The sequence below is a fragment of the Urocitellus parryii genome, chromosome 4 (assembly GCF_045843805.1).
Source record: "Urocitellus parryii isolate mUroPar1 chromosome 4, mUroPar1.hap1, whole genome shotgun sequence".
Taxonomy (NCBI): domain Eukaryota; kingdom Metazoa; phylum Chordata; class Mammalia; order Rodentia; family Sciuridae; genus Urocitellus; species Urocitellus parryii.
Genome location: NC_135534.1, coordinates 135,328,712 through 135,346,058, shown reverse-complemented (window position 1 = coordinate 135,346,058; position 17,347 = coordinate 135,328,712). Strand labels below are relative to the sequence as shown.

General features: G+C 34.0%; 1 protein-coding gene across 5 annotated transcripts in view; it reads left to right on the top strand.

Moving 5' to 3' along the window:
• Vps13a (vacuolar protein sorting 13 homolog A) overlaps positions 1-17,347 on the top strand; it is a 259,327-nt gene that overhangs the window by 154,070 nt on the left and 87,910 nt on the right. For all 5 annotated transcript variants that reach the window (XM_077797003.1, XM_077797002.1, XM_077797006.1 and 2 more), the window contains exons 47-50: positions 10,419-10,701; positions 12,828-13,223; positions 13,468-13,572; positions 13,693-13,839. In XM_077797003.1, the coding sequence (XP_077653129.1) occupies positions 10,419-10,701; positions 12,828-13,223; positions 13,468-13,572; positions 13,693-13,839 (931 nt within the window). The remainder of the gene's footprint in view (positions 1-10,418; positions 10,702-12,827; positions 13,224-13,467; positions 13,573-13,692; positions 13,840-17,347) is intronic.

Below are 17,347 nucleotides of genomic sequence, written 5' to 3'. Positions count from 1 at the left end.
GAGATTAGATGCGGACAGCAACATAAGTAGAAATAATTGCATAAACAAAGATAAACAGGAATGAAATGGTAAGGACTTTGTATAGTTATAAAGAATAATTTGAATTTCATTAGAATATAGAGTATGTATTTAAAAACCGAATTTGAAGAGTTAAGTTCATGCTTAAGAAGTTATTCCCTCATTTTTTTTGTTGCCAGTTTTATAAATCTTACATCCACCTACTAACATCATCTGTTTTCTTCCTTCTTGTCACATAATATTTGTTGTTCAGTTTCTAGACCACTCATTCTACCACCTTTTCTTATTTACAGTCTCCTACCATTGATCATCTCTGTTTTCTCTTCTTCACTCATTATTTGAACTTTCCTTTAACCACACATATTTCTCTAACTCAAGTCTTTTTCTCAGAACTCTTTTTGGGAAACATTTCACTTCTTCATTTTTTTTTAAGGTAATTAAATCCAGGGACACTTAACCACTGACCCACATCCCTACCCTTTTTATTTTTTATTTTAAGACAGGGTCTTGCTAAGTTGATAAAGCTGGCTTTGAACTTATGATATTCCTGCCTCTGACTCCCAAGCTGCTAGAATTACAGATTTGTTCTACTATGCCCCGCAAAATTTTTCACTTCTGCATAACACCCTGCAGTCTGTTTAGAAAGAGTTGGCCACACTACATTATTCCCTCAGTCTTAGATTTGCTCTTTCAGTTATCTATTACAGTGTAGTAGTTACCTTTTAACATTTCATTTACTACTTGGTTTGTATATTTTAAATTTTGCCCTCTCATTGCTACATGGAGGCCCAGAGAATATTTTGATAAAATGTTTTGATATGTTTGTTGACTTTAGGAGAAAATTAATTTTTTTCTTTAAGTGTTGGAATAATGGAAAGTAGAATGAAAATTATGAAGAGGCTACAAATAGAATAGGCTGTCTGAAACTGATTGGATAAAAAATTGTGTGTAGGTCAGGGGTCCAAGTACTCTAATATTTCAAAGACTAGTAGTTTAAAGTCACTAAAAACGGGAATATAGAAAAGCAAGCATGGAGGATTCACTGTTCATTCTGGGAAATTTTTAACATCACAAATCATTATAGAAATACAAAACAGTTAAAATTTTAAGAAAAGAGCTTAGGGAAATAGGGATGGAGATAGTTTTTACAGTTGTTATCTATAAAGGTTACTCATAATCATAGCTCATTAGTGTTATAAATAAATAATACTTGTAGGGGCTGAGGGTGTAGCTCAGTGGTAGAACACTTACCTTGCATATTTGAAGCCCTAGATTTGATCCTTACCACCATACATACTCATAAATATGCACAAAAATATTTCTTAAGTGTTTATTCTAGCATATAGCTAACTTTTAAACTTGTTAGACCTAGCCAGCCATGGTGGCATACTCCTCTAATCCCAGTAACTATGGAATATGATGTTGGAGATAACAAGTTCAAGGTCAGCCTGGGCAACATAGCCAGCTCCTATCTCATCAGCTTAAAAAATAAAAAAGACGGGGGTATCCAAGATGGCGGGCCAGCAGGAGGCAGCCTTCTGTGTTACTCTGTGACCTGGGACTTAAGTAGTGAGAATAATGTTTCTCTGCAAGCAATATTCCTGCTCCCGTGCAGGAATCACAGCCACCGTGCCAGCACAGGGCTCCAGGCCTCAGCTTCAGAGAAGGTCTCCCAACTACTCATCCATACAGGACTACCAGGAGCCGGAGTGGCAACATAGGCATGGGTACCCACCCACCTGAGCAGAAATCCCAGATGCTGCTCCCACACAGGACACCCAGCAGCTACCAACGTGCAGGAACTCCACCTGCCATTCCCATATGGACACCCGTCTACTAATGTGGGTCTCCCAGGGTCGCCTTCATCTTGGGACTCTGCATCAACAGAGATAGTCCCCTACGTGCTATAGCATGCCTGTACCGGAGAACTTTACACAGACTCTGAAGACAGCTGAAACCACACACTGTATGCCACAGAACACACTCTGAACATATTGTCCATATCCAATGCTATCACCTGCCTCCCCCAAGCCGACCGACACCTTATCACTGAAAGCAGCTGGCTCCATCTTGGGTCACTTTCATCACCATCTTTAGTGGGGCAACTCCCAGTTTGGAATGCCGCTGGCCAGGTGCCCAGTTTCTAAATCCCCCTTCTCTCCAGCAGCTACTAACCCAGAATAGTGATACCATGCTTAACTTCACCATCCTGAGGGTGTAAATACCAGCTAACAACAGATGACACCACCAGGAAAGATACTGGTCTCTAGCTAAAACAACCCTTGCCTCTTCCTTAGAGCTTTTTTTTTTTCCTTCTCCTTCCCTATTCTCCCACCCTCACATCCCCAGCCTATGTGAAAGCAAGTATTTTGCATGAATTAGGATTTTGAGGACTGGGTGTCTGAATAGTATATTATAGTTGACTTGCATATTCTTTTTTTTCCCTTCAATTTTTACTATTTTAACATTTTTTATTTTTCTCAGTATATGTGTACTCTACTGTCTTCCCATTTACTTGTCTACCCTAAATTACTTCTTCTCCATTCTCCTGCTACTGACATTCTTCTTTAGGTTTCTCATCCATACTTCCTAAGATATAAGAACTCTATATCCTCACCTCCTGCCTCCTCAGCAAATCATCCTATACCTCATCCCCAGTTCTTTGTCTGCTGTCAGAAACTGTAAACCCTTTTACAAACCTACGGATAATATTATAGATAATAATTGAATTCACCATTTCTATACATTGTAAACATTTTAATAGCAACTATTTGTTTTAAGGTTATATCTTGTTTATCTTGGGATTGTTAACATTGTCCTTCCCCTCAAAAGGAGAGATATTGGAACTCTACAAGGATACTATAAGCTTATAGGGTAAAAACGGAAATGCCTCAGATCCACAGTGCTAGAAGGAAAGACACACAAGCAACATGAAAAGACAAAGGAGGAAAGTGCCCAAAATAAATCAAGATAACACATTATTAGAATCCATGGCCAGCACAGCAGATGAAATTACAGAGAAGGAGTTCAGGATGTATATAATTAAAATGTTCTGTGAGTTAAAGGATGATATAAGAGAGCAAATACAGGTAGTAAAAACTTATTTTGATGAAGAAGCAAAAGATGACTTCAATAGGGAGATAGAAGTTCTAAAAATAAAAAACGAACAGAAATGTTTGAAATGAAAGAAACAATAAACCAAACTAAAATTCATTTGAAAGCATCACCACTTGGAAGACAGGACCTCAGACAATGAAGACAAAATATATCATCTTGAAAAGAAAGTGGACCACACAGTGGAAATGGTAAGAAACCATAAGCAGAACATTTCAAGAAATATGGGATAGCATAAAAAGACCAACTTTAAGGGTTATTGGGATGGAGAAAGGTATAGAGTTCCAAACCAAAGGAATGAACAATCTATTCAATGAAATGTTTTCCAAGCATGAAGAATGAATTGGAAAACCAAATAGAAGAGTCTTACAGGACGCCAAAATCACAACAGATCCACACCAAGGCACACTATAATGAAAATGGCTAACATATAGAATAAGGTGAGAATATTAAAAGCCACAAGAGAAAGGAATCCAATTACATATAGGGGGAACCAGTTAGGATATGTACAGATTTTTCAACCCACACCCTGAAAGCTCAAAGATCCTGGAACAACATATATGAAACTCTGAAAGAAATAGATGCCAACCAAGAATCTTGTATCCAGAAAAATCAAGCTTTAGATTTGATGATAATATAAAAACCTTCCATTATAAACATAAGTTAAAAGAATTTACATCTAGAAAACCTGTACTACAGAACATCCTCAGCAAAATGCTTCATGAAGAGGAAATGAAAACCAACAATGAAAATCATCAGAGGGAGGTGTTACACTAAAGGAAAAAATAATGAAAGGAGAAATCAAGTTAAATTAAGCACAAAAATGGCTGGGAACACAAATTATGTCTCAATAATAACCCTGCAGTTTAATGGCCTAAACTCATCAATTAAAAGACATAGGCTAGCAGATTAGATTTTTTTAAAAGTCCTAATTATATGCTGACTCCTGAGACTAATAGGAAAAGACATCCACAAACTGAAGGTGAAAGTTTGGGAAAAATCATACCAGTCACATGGACTTTGGAAGCAAGGAGGGGTTTCCATCCTCATATCAATTAAGTAGATTTTAAGCTAAAGTAAATCAAAAAGGATAAAGAAGGTCATTTCATACTGCTCAAGGGATCCATCACCAAGAAGACATAACAATTATAAATATATATGCCCCAAACAATGAAGCAACTTTGAGCATTTAACAAATTCTTCTCATGTTCAGAGACTCAAATAGACCACAACAGAGTAATTTAGGGTGACTTTAACATACCTCTTTAGCGACTGGATAGATCTTCCAATCAAAAGCTGAACAAAAACTATAAAACTCAATAATAAAATCAATAACTTCTACTTAATTGAAATATATAGAATATTTAATTCTTCAAGAAGTGAATACCTTTCTTTTCGGCAGCGCATGGATCTTTCTCTAAATAGACCATATATTATGCCACAAAGAAACTCTTAGCAAATACAAAAAAAAAGTACAGAGACTACCCTGCATTTTATCAGATCATAATCGAATGAAATTAGAAATCAATGACAACATCACCTGGAGACTATCTAATATTGCTATTGAATGAACAATGGGTTGCAAAAAACATCAAGGAGGAGATTAAACAATTCTTAGAGGTAAATGAGAATACTGATGCAACATATTGAAATCTCTGGGACAATATGAAGGCAATACTAAGAGGAAAGTTAATTGTATGGAGTTAGTCTTCTTTAAAAAGAAAAAGGAACCAAATAAATAACCTAACATTACATCTTAAAGCCCTAGAGAAAGAAGAACAAATCAATACCCAAAGCAGTAGAAGACAGGAAATAATTAAACTCAAAGCTAAAATCAATGAAATCAAAACAAATGAAACAATTGAAAAAACTGACAAAACAAAAAGTTGGTTCTTTGAAAAAATAAATAAAATTTACAACTTCTTAGCCATGCTAACAAAAGGGAGAAAGAAAACTCAAAATTACTAACATACATGATGAAAAGATAATATCACATCTGACACTACAGAAATATAGAAGATAATTAAAAATTATTTTGAAAACCTATACTCTATAAAATAAAAAATATTGAAGGCATTGACAAATTTCTAGAGTCATATGATTTGCACAAATTGAATCAGGATGATATATACACTTTAAACAGATGAATTTCAACCAATGAAATAGAAAATGTCATCAGAAGCCTACCAACCAAGAGAAGCCCAGGACCAGATGGATACACAGCTGAGTTCTACAGGCCATTTAAAGAAGAACTAATGCCAGTACTCATCAAATTATTTTGTGAAATAGAAAAATGGTCACCACTTCCAGACTCATTCTATGAGGCCAGTATCACCCTGATTACAAAGCAAGCAAAGAAAGAAAACTTCAGACAAATATCTCTAATGAACATAGATGTAAAAATTCTCAATAAGATTCTGGCAAATTGAATACAAAAACATATCAAAAAGATAGTGCACCATGATCAAGTTGGGATCATTCCAGTGATGCAAGTTTGGTTCAGCATATAGAAATCAATAAATGGAATTCATCACATCAATAGACTTAAAGATAAGAATCCTATGATCATCTCAAAATACAGAAAAAGCATTTGACAAAATATAGCACTCCTTCATATTCAGAACACTAGAAAAACTAGGGATAATAAGAACATACCTCAACATTGTAAAAGCTATCTATGCTAAGCCCCAGGCCAACATCATTCTAAATGGAGAAAAATTGAAAGCATTCCCTCTAAAAACTGGAACAAGACAGGGATGCCCTCTTTCACTACTTCTATTTAACCGTTCTTGAAACACTGACTAGAGCAGTTAGACGAAAGAAATTAAAGGGATGCAGTTAGGAAAAGAAGAATTCAAATTAGCGCTATTTGCTGATGATATGATTGTATACATAGAATATCCAAATTGTTCCACCAGAAAGATTTTAAAACTAGTAAATGAATTCAATAAAGTAGCAGGATATAAAATCAACACCTATAAATCAAAGACATTTCTATTTATCAGTGACAAATCCACTGAAAGGGAAACAAGGAAAACTACCCCATTTACAATAGCCTCTAAAAAAAGAAAATACTTTGGAATCAAATTAATGAAAGAGGTGAAAGATCTATACAATGAAAACTACTACAGAATGCTAAAGAAAGAAATCAAAGAAGACCTTAGAGGATGGAAAGATCTACCTCGTTCTTAGATAGGCAGAATTAATATTGTCCAAATGACCATACTACCAAAAGCACTATGCAGATTTAATGCAATTACAATCCAAATCCTAATGGCATTTCTCATAGAAATAGAAAAAGCAGTCAATGAAATTCATCTGGAAAAATAAGAGACCCAGAATAGTTAAAGCAGTCCTTAGCAAGAAGAGTGAAGCAGATGGCATCACTATACCAGACCTTAAACCATACTACAGAGTAACAGTAACAAAAACAGCATAGTATTGGCACCAAAATAGACTTCTAGACCAAAGGTACAGAATAGAGGATACAGAGGCTATCCCATATAATTACAGTTATCTTATATTAGACAAAGGCACCGAAAATGTACATTGGAGAAAAGATAGACTCTTCAACAAATGGTGCTGGGAAAACTGGAAATTCATATGAAATAAAACCCCTATCTCTCACCATGCACAAAACTCAACTCAAAGTGGATCAAGGACCTCGGAATTAAAGCCAAACACACTGTGCCTATTAGAAGAAAAAGTAGGCCCAAATCTCCATCATGTCAGATTAGGTCCCAACTTCCTTAATAAGACTCCTATAGTGCAAGAAATAAAATCAAATATCAATAAATGGGGTGGACTCAAACTTCAAAGCAAAAGAAACAATCAGTGAGGTGAAAAGAGAGCCTAAACTTTTACCACTCACACATCAGATAGACCACTAATCCGTAGGGTATATAAAGAACTCAAAAAGCTAAATACCAAAATCCAAATAACCCAATCAATAAATGGGCCAAGGAACTGAACAGACACTTCTCAGAAGATGATGTGCAATCAATCAACAAATATATTAAAAAATGTTCAACATTTCTATCAATTAGAGAAATGCAAATCGAAGGTACTCTTAAGATTTCATCCCACTCCAGTCAGAATGGCAGCTATTAAGAATACAAACATCACATTCCACCATCATTTCTAACTGATTACTCCCATGCTTCCTCTCCCTACCCCACTATTAATCAGCCTCCTTATATCAGAGAAAACATTCAGCATTTGGTTTTTTAAGATTGGATAAAGTCACTTAGCATTATCTTTTGTAACTCCATCCGTTTACCGACAAATGCCATGATTTTATTCTCTTTTATTGCTGAGTAATATTCCATTGTGTATATATGCCTCATTATTTTTACCCATTCATCTATTGAAGGGCAACTGCGTTGGTTCCACAATTTAGCTATTGTGAATTGTGCTGTTATAAACAGTGATGTGGCTGTGTCCCTGTAGTATGCTGTTTTTAAGTCCTTTGCGTATAGACCGAAGAGAGGGATACTAGGTTAAATGGTGATTCCATTCCAAATTTTCCAAAAAATCTCCATACTGCTTCCCATATTGGCTGCTCCAATTTGCAGTCCCACCAACAATGTATGAGTGTACCTTTTCCCCCCACATCCTCGTCAACACTTATTGTTGTTTGTCTTCATAATAGCTGCCATTCTGACTGGAGTGAGATGAAATCTTAAAGTAGTTTTGATTTGCATTTTCCTAATTGCTAGTGATGATGAATATTTCTTTATATATTTGTTGATTGATTGTATATCATGTTCTGAAAAGTATCTGTCCAGGTCCTTGGCCCATTTATTGTTTGAGTTATGAATGTGATGGACATTATCATCCAAAGTACATGTAAGAAGACACAAACTGGTGTTTTTATACTTTGTATACAACCAGTGATATGAAAAATTGTGCTGTATATGTGTAATAAGAATTGTGATTCATTTTGCTGTCACATATAAAAAAAGAATATAAACAACAGTAAATCTTGGTGCAGATGTTTGGAAAAAGACACACTCATACATTGCTGGTGGGACTGCAAAATGTTGCAGCCAATATGGACACAGTTTGGAGAATCCTTAGAAAACTGGAAATGGAACCACCCTTTGACCCAGCTATCCTACTCCTCAGTCTATATCCAAAGGACTTAAAAACAGCATACTGCAGGGACACAGCCACATCAATGTTTATAGCAGCACAATTCACAACAGTTAAACTGTGGACCCAACCTAGATTCCATGCCCTTCAGTAGATGACTGGATTAAAAAATGTGGCATATATATACAATGGAATATTACTCAGCAATAAAAGAGAATAAAATCATGGCCTTTGCAGGTAAATGGATGGAGTTGGAGAATATAATGCTAAGTGAAGTTAGCTAGTCCCAAAAAACCAAATGCTGAATGTTTTCTCTGATATAAGGAGGCTGATTCCTATTGGGGTGGGAAGGCAAGCATGGGAGTATTAGACAAACTCTAGATAGGGCAAATGTGTGGGGGTAGAAAAGATGGTGAAATGAGATGGGCATCATTACCCCAAGTATATGTATGAAGACATGAATGATGTGAATAAAATTTGTGTACAACCATAAATATGAAAAATTGTGCTGTATATGTATAATATGAACCGTATTGCATTCTGCTGTCATATATAACAAAATAGAATTTTTTAAAAAGGGACAAAAATAAATAAATAAATAAATAAATAAATAAATAAATGAAAGGCTGAGGATGTATGTAGCTCTGTGTTAGAGTGCCCTAGGTTCAATCCCCAGTACTGCTAAATAAATGAACACATCTTCTTAAAATTTCTTTAAATAAAACATTATTATGCCTAAAGGTATTGTTGAAATGTAAACACAGAATGTAATATTCAAATATAAGTATTAATCATTTGGTATCACAGGATTCTGTCATCATTTTCTTATACCTACTCTTCCACATCTGTGCCCCAGATTTCTGCAAATATATGTAGAAAACTTTTTTTTTTAGTTCTACAGGACAATAGAATCCATTTGATATATTTATACAACCATGGAATATATCTTATTCTAATTAGGATTCCAGTCTTGTGGATGTATACAATGGTGAGATTCACTGTAGTGTGTGTACATAGGAAAGTTATGTCGGATTCATTCTATTGTCCTTCCTGTTCCTAAACATCCTCCCTTCTCTTCATTCTCCTTTGTGTATACTACTGAACTATTTTTCTCCTCTTCTTGCCTTATTATGTGTTACCATCCACATATCATCGAAAAGTATCAACCTTTGGTTTTTTGGGAATTGACTTTCACTTAATATTATAGTTTCCAGATCTGTCCATATAACAGCAAATGTCATAAACTAATTCTCCTTTATGGCTGGATAATATTTCACTCTGTGTGTGTGTGTGTATGTATACCACGATTTCTCTATCCATTCATCTGTTGATGGGCATCTAGGTTGGTTGCATAGCTTAGCTATTGTTAATTGTGCTGTTGTAAACATTAATGTGGTTGTGTCACTGTAGCCTGCTAATTTTGACTTCTTTGGATATATCCTGAGGAAGGGGATAACTGGGTCAAATGGTGGTTACATTCCTAGTTTTTGAGGAATCTCCATACTATTTCAAAAATTTTCATTAACTTTGAAAAGCCTGTGATGATTTTTCAATAGAATTTTTTAACTTTAAGGTCACTGTTGTGACATTTACTTCTTGTTAAGATGACATAAAGCCAACTTCTTTCAGTAAAATGCACAAGTGATTGTATGTGTTTAGCTTTGCATATATGGTTGGTATGATTGTGTATTTTCTGGTTAATATAAGTACACTTTTAAAATAGTAAATTTGTAATAAAAATATTCTCTTCTTAAAAGCCAAATAACATAATGGATTTACAGAAAGTTAAGAAGATATTACCTAGGCCTAAAAAATATACAAAAACTTAAATATTTATTATAACAATATGGAACAAAATAATTTCATTATTCTAAAGCTGTAATCATAGATTTTTAATGTAAAGCATTTTATTTTATTTTTATTGATTTTATAAAAAATAAATGACAGTGGGATGCATTACAATTCTTATTACACATAAACAACACAATTTTTCATATCCCTGTTTGTATATAAAGTATGTTGACACCAATTCGTGTCTTCATACATGTACTTTGGATAATGATGTCTATCACATTCTACCATCCTTGCTAACCCCCTGCCCCCTCCCTTTTCCTCCCAACCCTCTGCCCTATCTAGCGTTCATCTATTCCTCTCAAAGCATTTTAAATTGTAATGTTTAATCTTTTATGCAGATCATTTCTTTTTCTGAAGCCAGAAGATGAGGACTATCAAAAGTGTGAACCAATTGACTTTGAAGAAATTATAACAAATGATGGAGCTCTTCTTAAGAAGAAATGTAGATCTACAAACCCTTCTAAGAAATCATTTATTATTAATATCGTCCCTGAAAAAGATAGTTTGACATCTCTGTCAGTATATTCACAAGATGGTTGGGACTTACCTTATATAATGCATTTGTGGCCACCCATCCTACTTCGAAATCTTCTTCCTTATAAAATTGCTTATTATATTGAGGTATTTTTGATTTGGGATTTCATTATTTTGTGTGTGTGTGTGTGTGTATGTGTCTGTGTGTGTGTGTCTGTGTGTCTTCCTGTCTGACTTTGCAGCTTGAGTTACTTAAAATTATGAAAAATAAAAATTGTTTTGAAGTTCTAGTAAATGTTATATAGTAGTAATAAAGAATATCTAACAGATATTCTTCAAGTAGAAATGTTTTAATCATGTATAAAATGATGAATTAAAGTACTTTTCACTAATTTACCTTAGAAGTCTGTTAAGCCTAATACAAATTATTTGCACAACTGTGGTATGCCATTTATAAAATAACTTAACAAAAGTAATATGCAGTTCTCTTAAAAATTTAGAATATGGAGATAATAAAATTGCATATGATCACCATTTGATGAGATCATTGTTTTAGACAACATATTGCATGTATATTTCATATATCATTTGTTTAAAAGATGAATACTAATTTTTGAAATGAGTATTAAGTACTATACATAAGCAGAAAAGCTGGCTACTTTGTATTATATTTAATGCTAATTCCCTAAAAGAGTTGTTTGTCCTCTGAAGGTGCTTTTTCCCTTAAATACTCGAATTTATTTTAGCAGATTAAGTATGGTTTTCTCATAAGGTTATAAAAGTAATATCTCCATCATAGATTTCATATAAATAATCAATTTTTCAAACTTATCACATGAAAGAAAGTACTTTTTCACTATATTTATCGTAGATTCATTTTGCTTTTTGAGTTATTATATTCCTACACTTTCTAATACATTCTTTGCTGAAGGGAGTTAACATATCTGTGGTTAAAGAATATCTGTTTACCACATGAGTGACAGATAGTTAGTTACACTTTGCTGTCAGATTTAAGATTGTATTTTAATTCTGCCATTTGCTAGTTGTACGTTCTTAGGCTATAGTTTATAATATTTTGTTCCTAGTATACAAAATGTGAATAATAATAATACTTGCATGGTTAGGATATGGGGAAATTATTTGTTGGTGTACATAAAGAATTTAACATAGTTCCTAAGAAACACTCCAGCACCACCACCATCAACCACCATCATTTTTGTGTGTGTGAAATATTATTTAGCATATAAGGAGTCAGTAGCTGATATTTTGCTTTAATTAATTAAAAATTTTTAAGATGAAGAGATTCCTTCATCTTATGTTATGAACAATATTAATTTTAAGAAGGAACCAGGATAGAAATATTGAGAATATTGGTAAGATACGTAGATGCACTGTTTACATTTACATTCTTATAGAATTTTTGATTTGATGCTCTTGGAATCATATTCTGTCTGCCAGTTTCCAAAGGATGTGATTGATTTTTTTAAAGACAATTTATATAAGTATGGGAAAAGGGAATAGAAGAGGAAAGTATGGTTAGGAGACTCAAACTTAGACATCATAGAGATAGGAATTCAGGTAATGGAAGCATGGTTGGAGAGCAATGAACAATTTTGAGGGATACATAAGATGTAATATAGTTGTTGGATATGTGTGAATGGATTGGTAAAAATCAAGATTGGAACCTGGTACTGTGGCACAAGCCTAAATCCCAGCTACATGCGAAGCTGAGGCAAGAAGAGTATAAGTTCAAGGCTAGCCTGGGCAATTTAAGGAGACCCTGTCTCAGTTTTTTAAAAAATTAAAAATGCTAGGTCATAGAGCACCCCTGGGTTCACTCCCCACAGCTGTCAGAACAACAACAACACATCAGAAATGGAAGGCAGTAAAGATTATTATTTTGGATTAGCATTAGCTTTTTATGTTTTTCGTTAATTTGTAGTTTTCAAACTGTAATCACTTGTAGATGTTTTTGTTTTACTAATTATATTTATAATGTTTTACATATAATTTCCATTGAAGTTTCCTACTGCTTATTCTTCACAAGAGTCTTTGAAGTAGTTTTTAGACCATTTTACAAATCAATTACTCAAGTCTAGATTGCATATTTTACAGAGGTTTTCATCATTGGCAAAGTTAGAGCTTCAATGTAGGTCTTCTAACTGATTCTGATTGTTATTTCAAGAGTTTTTTGTATAGCATTAGAATAATAAAATAGAACTTTTCAATGATTATTCAGACATTTCAAAATTTATTGTATTTTTTCATTACAGGGGATTGAAAATACAGTTTTTACTCTCAATGAAGGATATTCAGCCCAGGTTTATACTGAGCAAGTGGATAAAACCAAACTACATTTAAAATTGCTTGATTATCTTAATCATGATTGGAAAAGTGAATTTTATATAAAATCTAATCAACAAGACATTAGTTTCATCAGTTTTACCTGTGTTACAGAAATGGAAAAGACTGATTTAGATATTGCTATCCACATGACTTACAACACTGGTCAGGCAATCGTGGCATTTCATAGTCCATACTGGATGGTCAATAAAACTGGCCGAATGTTACAATACAAAGCAGATGGAATTCATCGAAAGCATCCACCTAATTACAAAAAGCCAGTTCTCTTTTCTTTTCAGCCAAATCACTTTTTTTATACCAATAAGGTATGTAACTTTTTTCTTACTCTTGCTCTTCTCTCTTTATGATTCCTATTTGGAGCACTAAAGTACTTTGAAATTAGGTAGAAATAACATTTGTACATGAGGTTAAATAGACTTAACATTTAATGTTGAGAAAGGTTTTGTGTATTAATGTAATATTTAGTTTATGCAAAAAATGTTTTAAATTGTCAATTTAAGTAAAAATTTTTAAAGGTACTTGTAATATCTTTAAAATATTTTTTCCTAGGTTCAGCTTATGGTAACTGATAGTGGGTTGTCAGATCAGTTTTCAATTGATACTGTTGGTAGTCATGGAGCTGTTAAATGCAAAGGCCCAAAAATGGAATATCAAGTAAGTTCATTCTGTGTTCAAGCAACTTTTATTTAAAATATCTGTTGGTTACTTAAGAAAATTTTATAAGGATGTTATAATAATATAACAGTCTTTGAACTGTTAATTTTTTTTCCTTAGGTTGGTGTCACTATAAACCTTAGCAGTTTTAACATTACCAGAATTGTGACATTTACTCCTTTTTATATGATTAAAAACAAGAGCAAATATCATATATCAGTGGCTGAAGAGGGAAGTGATAAATGGCTTTCTCTTCAATTGGAGCAGGTGGGTAGATGAATTTCAAAAATGTACCTCTTTGAATTCTCTTTTTTTGAAGTTAAATGCCTGAAATTTTAACCCTCCCCCACCCCAATTTTGAATCAGTTCCATGAACTTTTATTGAGTATTTGTACTAGGCTTTCAATATTTAATTATCAAAAACTAGACCTTTCTCTATAGGAATGCATAGCTTGTTCAGGAAGGTAGACACCAAATTAGTTAAATATACTAATGGAATTAGTTAAGGTATAGAGGCATCAAAGAGGAGGAAATGATTTATTTTCTCTTTTAGAAATGCCTTCATACAGAGTAGATTAAGCCAAACTTTCCTTCAAATTATTTGAAGTAATTTATGAAATTTTGATTGTGTACCATCATTTGCTGTCAGATCTACATAAAAGTTTCTAAACAATGGACTTAGGTTGATAGAATATTTACTTTCTATAAAACTTGAAACGTATGTGTCTTTTAATATTGCTTTTCCTTTAGTCTGTTTTTATTTTCCTACTGCATCTTTATTCAAACATTTTAGATGTTCAGATTCTCCTTCATGTATCTTATATATCTTAATATTCCTTTTGTCTTTTCCATGTCTTTAACTCTTTGCTACATTCTGGATGAGTTCTACTTTGTATATCTCTTTCTTGTTTTTTTTTTTTTTAATTTACTGTGTCTAAACTGCTATTTATGACTTAAACTACTGATTTTTTATTTAAATATATTTCTCATTTCCAGAAGTTCCACCTTCTTCAATTCTGTTCATTCTTTCAGTGAATACTTACCATGGACTTTTTGTTTGTTTTTGTTTTTTTGTTGTTGTTAAATACTTAGTTGTAGGTAGACACAATACCTTTATTTTATTTTTATGTGGTGCTGAGGATCAAACCCAGTTCCTCACATGTGCCAGACAAGTGTTCTACCACTGAGCTACAGCCCCAGCTCCTTACCATGTACTTTTTATGTGACTTGCATTACATCTGTTAACAAAATCTCAAGTTTCTGTCTTTGGTAGTTTACAATTCAGTGAGTGCAAAGAAAAACAATAAATCAATAATAACCTAATCAGTTAATAAAATGTATAAGAAAGTTAAAAGTCTAATGAGAGAAATAGAAATCAAGTAATATAAGGAATATCAAACATTCTGAAGAGCAAGGAGTGACCTTTAGTTTTAGTAAAGTGATCAGAACTCACTGAAGTCACCTTTGAACAAAAGCTTGCAGGAAATGAGAGAGTAGCTGTCAAGAGCTCAGCTGAGCTGACAGATACAGGAGTAATTGATTAAGACAACAAGCCAGAATGAAAGTAACACAATCAAACTTTTAATCATTTACTTTGAATAGTCCAAGCAAGAGGCTAAATAAACCAGATAGGGCACTTACATCCCCTTGTTCCATTTTCCCTTCTAGGAACATTCCCCTTCTAGGATGAAGTGGATCAGCCCAGACATTGGGGTTGTCTCCCTGTTGAAGGACTCCTTAACAAAAGGCTCTGGCAGTTTTATGAACCTGAGGGATGAAAGAGGGCAGAGTAGAAAAATACTGAGCACTGAGAAAGAGTTTTCAGGGCTTCTCCTCTTCTCAAATAAACCTCTGGCAGAGGCTTCTGAGGAGCTCCTCTGCTCATGTGCCCAGATAGAGAGACCTCCAAATGAAAGTGCCTGGGCTAGAAATGCAGGTATATCTAAAAGTATTGGGTGAGGGAGAAATGAGGGGGATTGTCTTTGAAACCACAGTGTTCTGGCTATGTACCAACTCTGGAATGGGGAGGGTACTTAGTTAGCCTTGTGAGGCCTGATGGAATATTTGAGGAGAAAGCATTAGACACAGAAGGATAAACCAGAATAGGGATTCTAAAGAGGGAAAGTATTTGACACGTTTGAGGGATATCAAAAGAGGCCAGTGATACTGGAGAAAGAAAAATAGTAGAGGAAAAGCATAGTGGTAATGAAGGATAACTATACAGAACTTTGTAAGCCTTTACAAGGATTTTACCTTAACCGAGTGAAATGGGGAGCTTTAGGAGGGTTTTGGTCAAAGATTAAACATAGCATGTTTTCAAAACATACTTACTGAATTAATATATGATTTATTTTTGTGAGTGTTCCACATAATCTCATTAGCTTTATGTTTTTCTTAGACATATTTTTTCGTGATTTTGTGATAACATTTTTGTCTTGATGTATCTGTGTCTCTCAGATATTGTCAGGTCTTGATTATCCTATGAAAACCTTATCTGTAGAATGTCTTTCAATAGTTAGTTCATATTTACATTAATTTCAATCACAAATGCATAATGACTCTTTAAAATTTGCTTTGTTTTTTTTCTGTTGTTGTTGTTTATCATTTCAGCCTAAGGTAAATTTTCTTTCCTGTGTTGAATTTTTTTAATTCTAATTTTGTTATTTGGCTTTTTGTTCTTGATAGGGGAATGGGGTCTCACTTTGTTGCTCAGGCTGACTTTATTTTATTTTATTTTATTTTTTGTACTGGAGATTGAAACCAGTACTTTACCACTGCACTACATCCTCAGTCCTTTTATATTTATTTTTATTTTGAGGCAGGGTTTCTCTGAGTTGCTGAGGATTTTGCCAAGGCTGACCTCAAACTTGTGAACTTCCTGTCTCAGGCTCTCAGATAACTGGTATTGCAGGTGTGCAGCTTGTTTCAAACTAATGGGCTCAAGCAATCCTGCTTCAGCTTCCCAAGTAGCTGGGACTGTAAGCATGTTTCTAATTTGACTCATACTGATCAACCTTATCATATTAAGATGCATACTCACCAGGCATGTTGGCGCACACCTATAATCCCAGTGGCTCAGGAGGCAGAGGCAGGAGAATTGCAGGTTCAAAGCCAGCTCAGCAAGGCCTAAGCAACTTGGTGAGACCCTGTCTCAAAAAATAAAAAAGGCTAGGAATGTGGCTCAGTAGTGAAATGCCCCTAGGTTCAATCCCCAGCACCAAAAGAAAGAAAAATACTCATGATTATTACTGTTTTTGATTTTTAACCTTATCTATATTTCTCTGTTTCCCTTCTACAAAAGACAAAAACGTTAGCACTTTCTTGAGCCTCAAGAGGCCTCACAGTTTTAAATACATTGTACATTATTAAGCTCAATACATTGTACATTATTAAACTCAAGTATTAAGCCAAGGCTGTCAAGGAATCCTAGCCGTGGGGATGTCTAAAATATACAACATTTTTAGTCTTTTCAGTTCTTCACAAGAAATATGCTTGGATTAGTTGTATTGTTTCTATTTTGACTCTCCCTGGTAAGTACCTGCTAGGATACAGGAAGTCTTGACAGGGTGGTGGGGGGGGATCATAGTAAACCTCTTACATCCTTATCCTTGTTCAGTAACTAATTCTATCTTTCATGGTTGAATAAAACCGACTTTAACAAGCTAAGACATTTAGCTCAGTTTTGCTACAGAGTTGTCCCCAGGTAAAAACTAATTATCAACGTGTAGAAGAATGAGACTATTTCCTTATTTCTCACTCTGCACAAAAATCAACT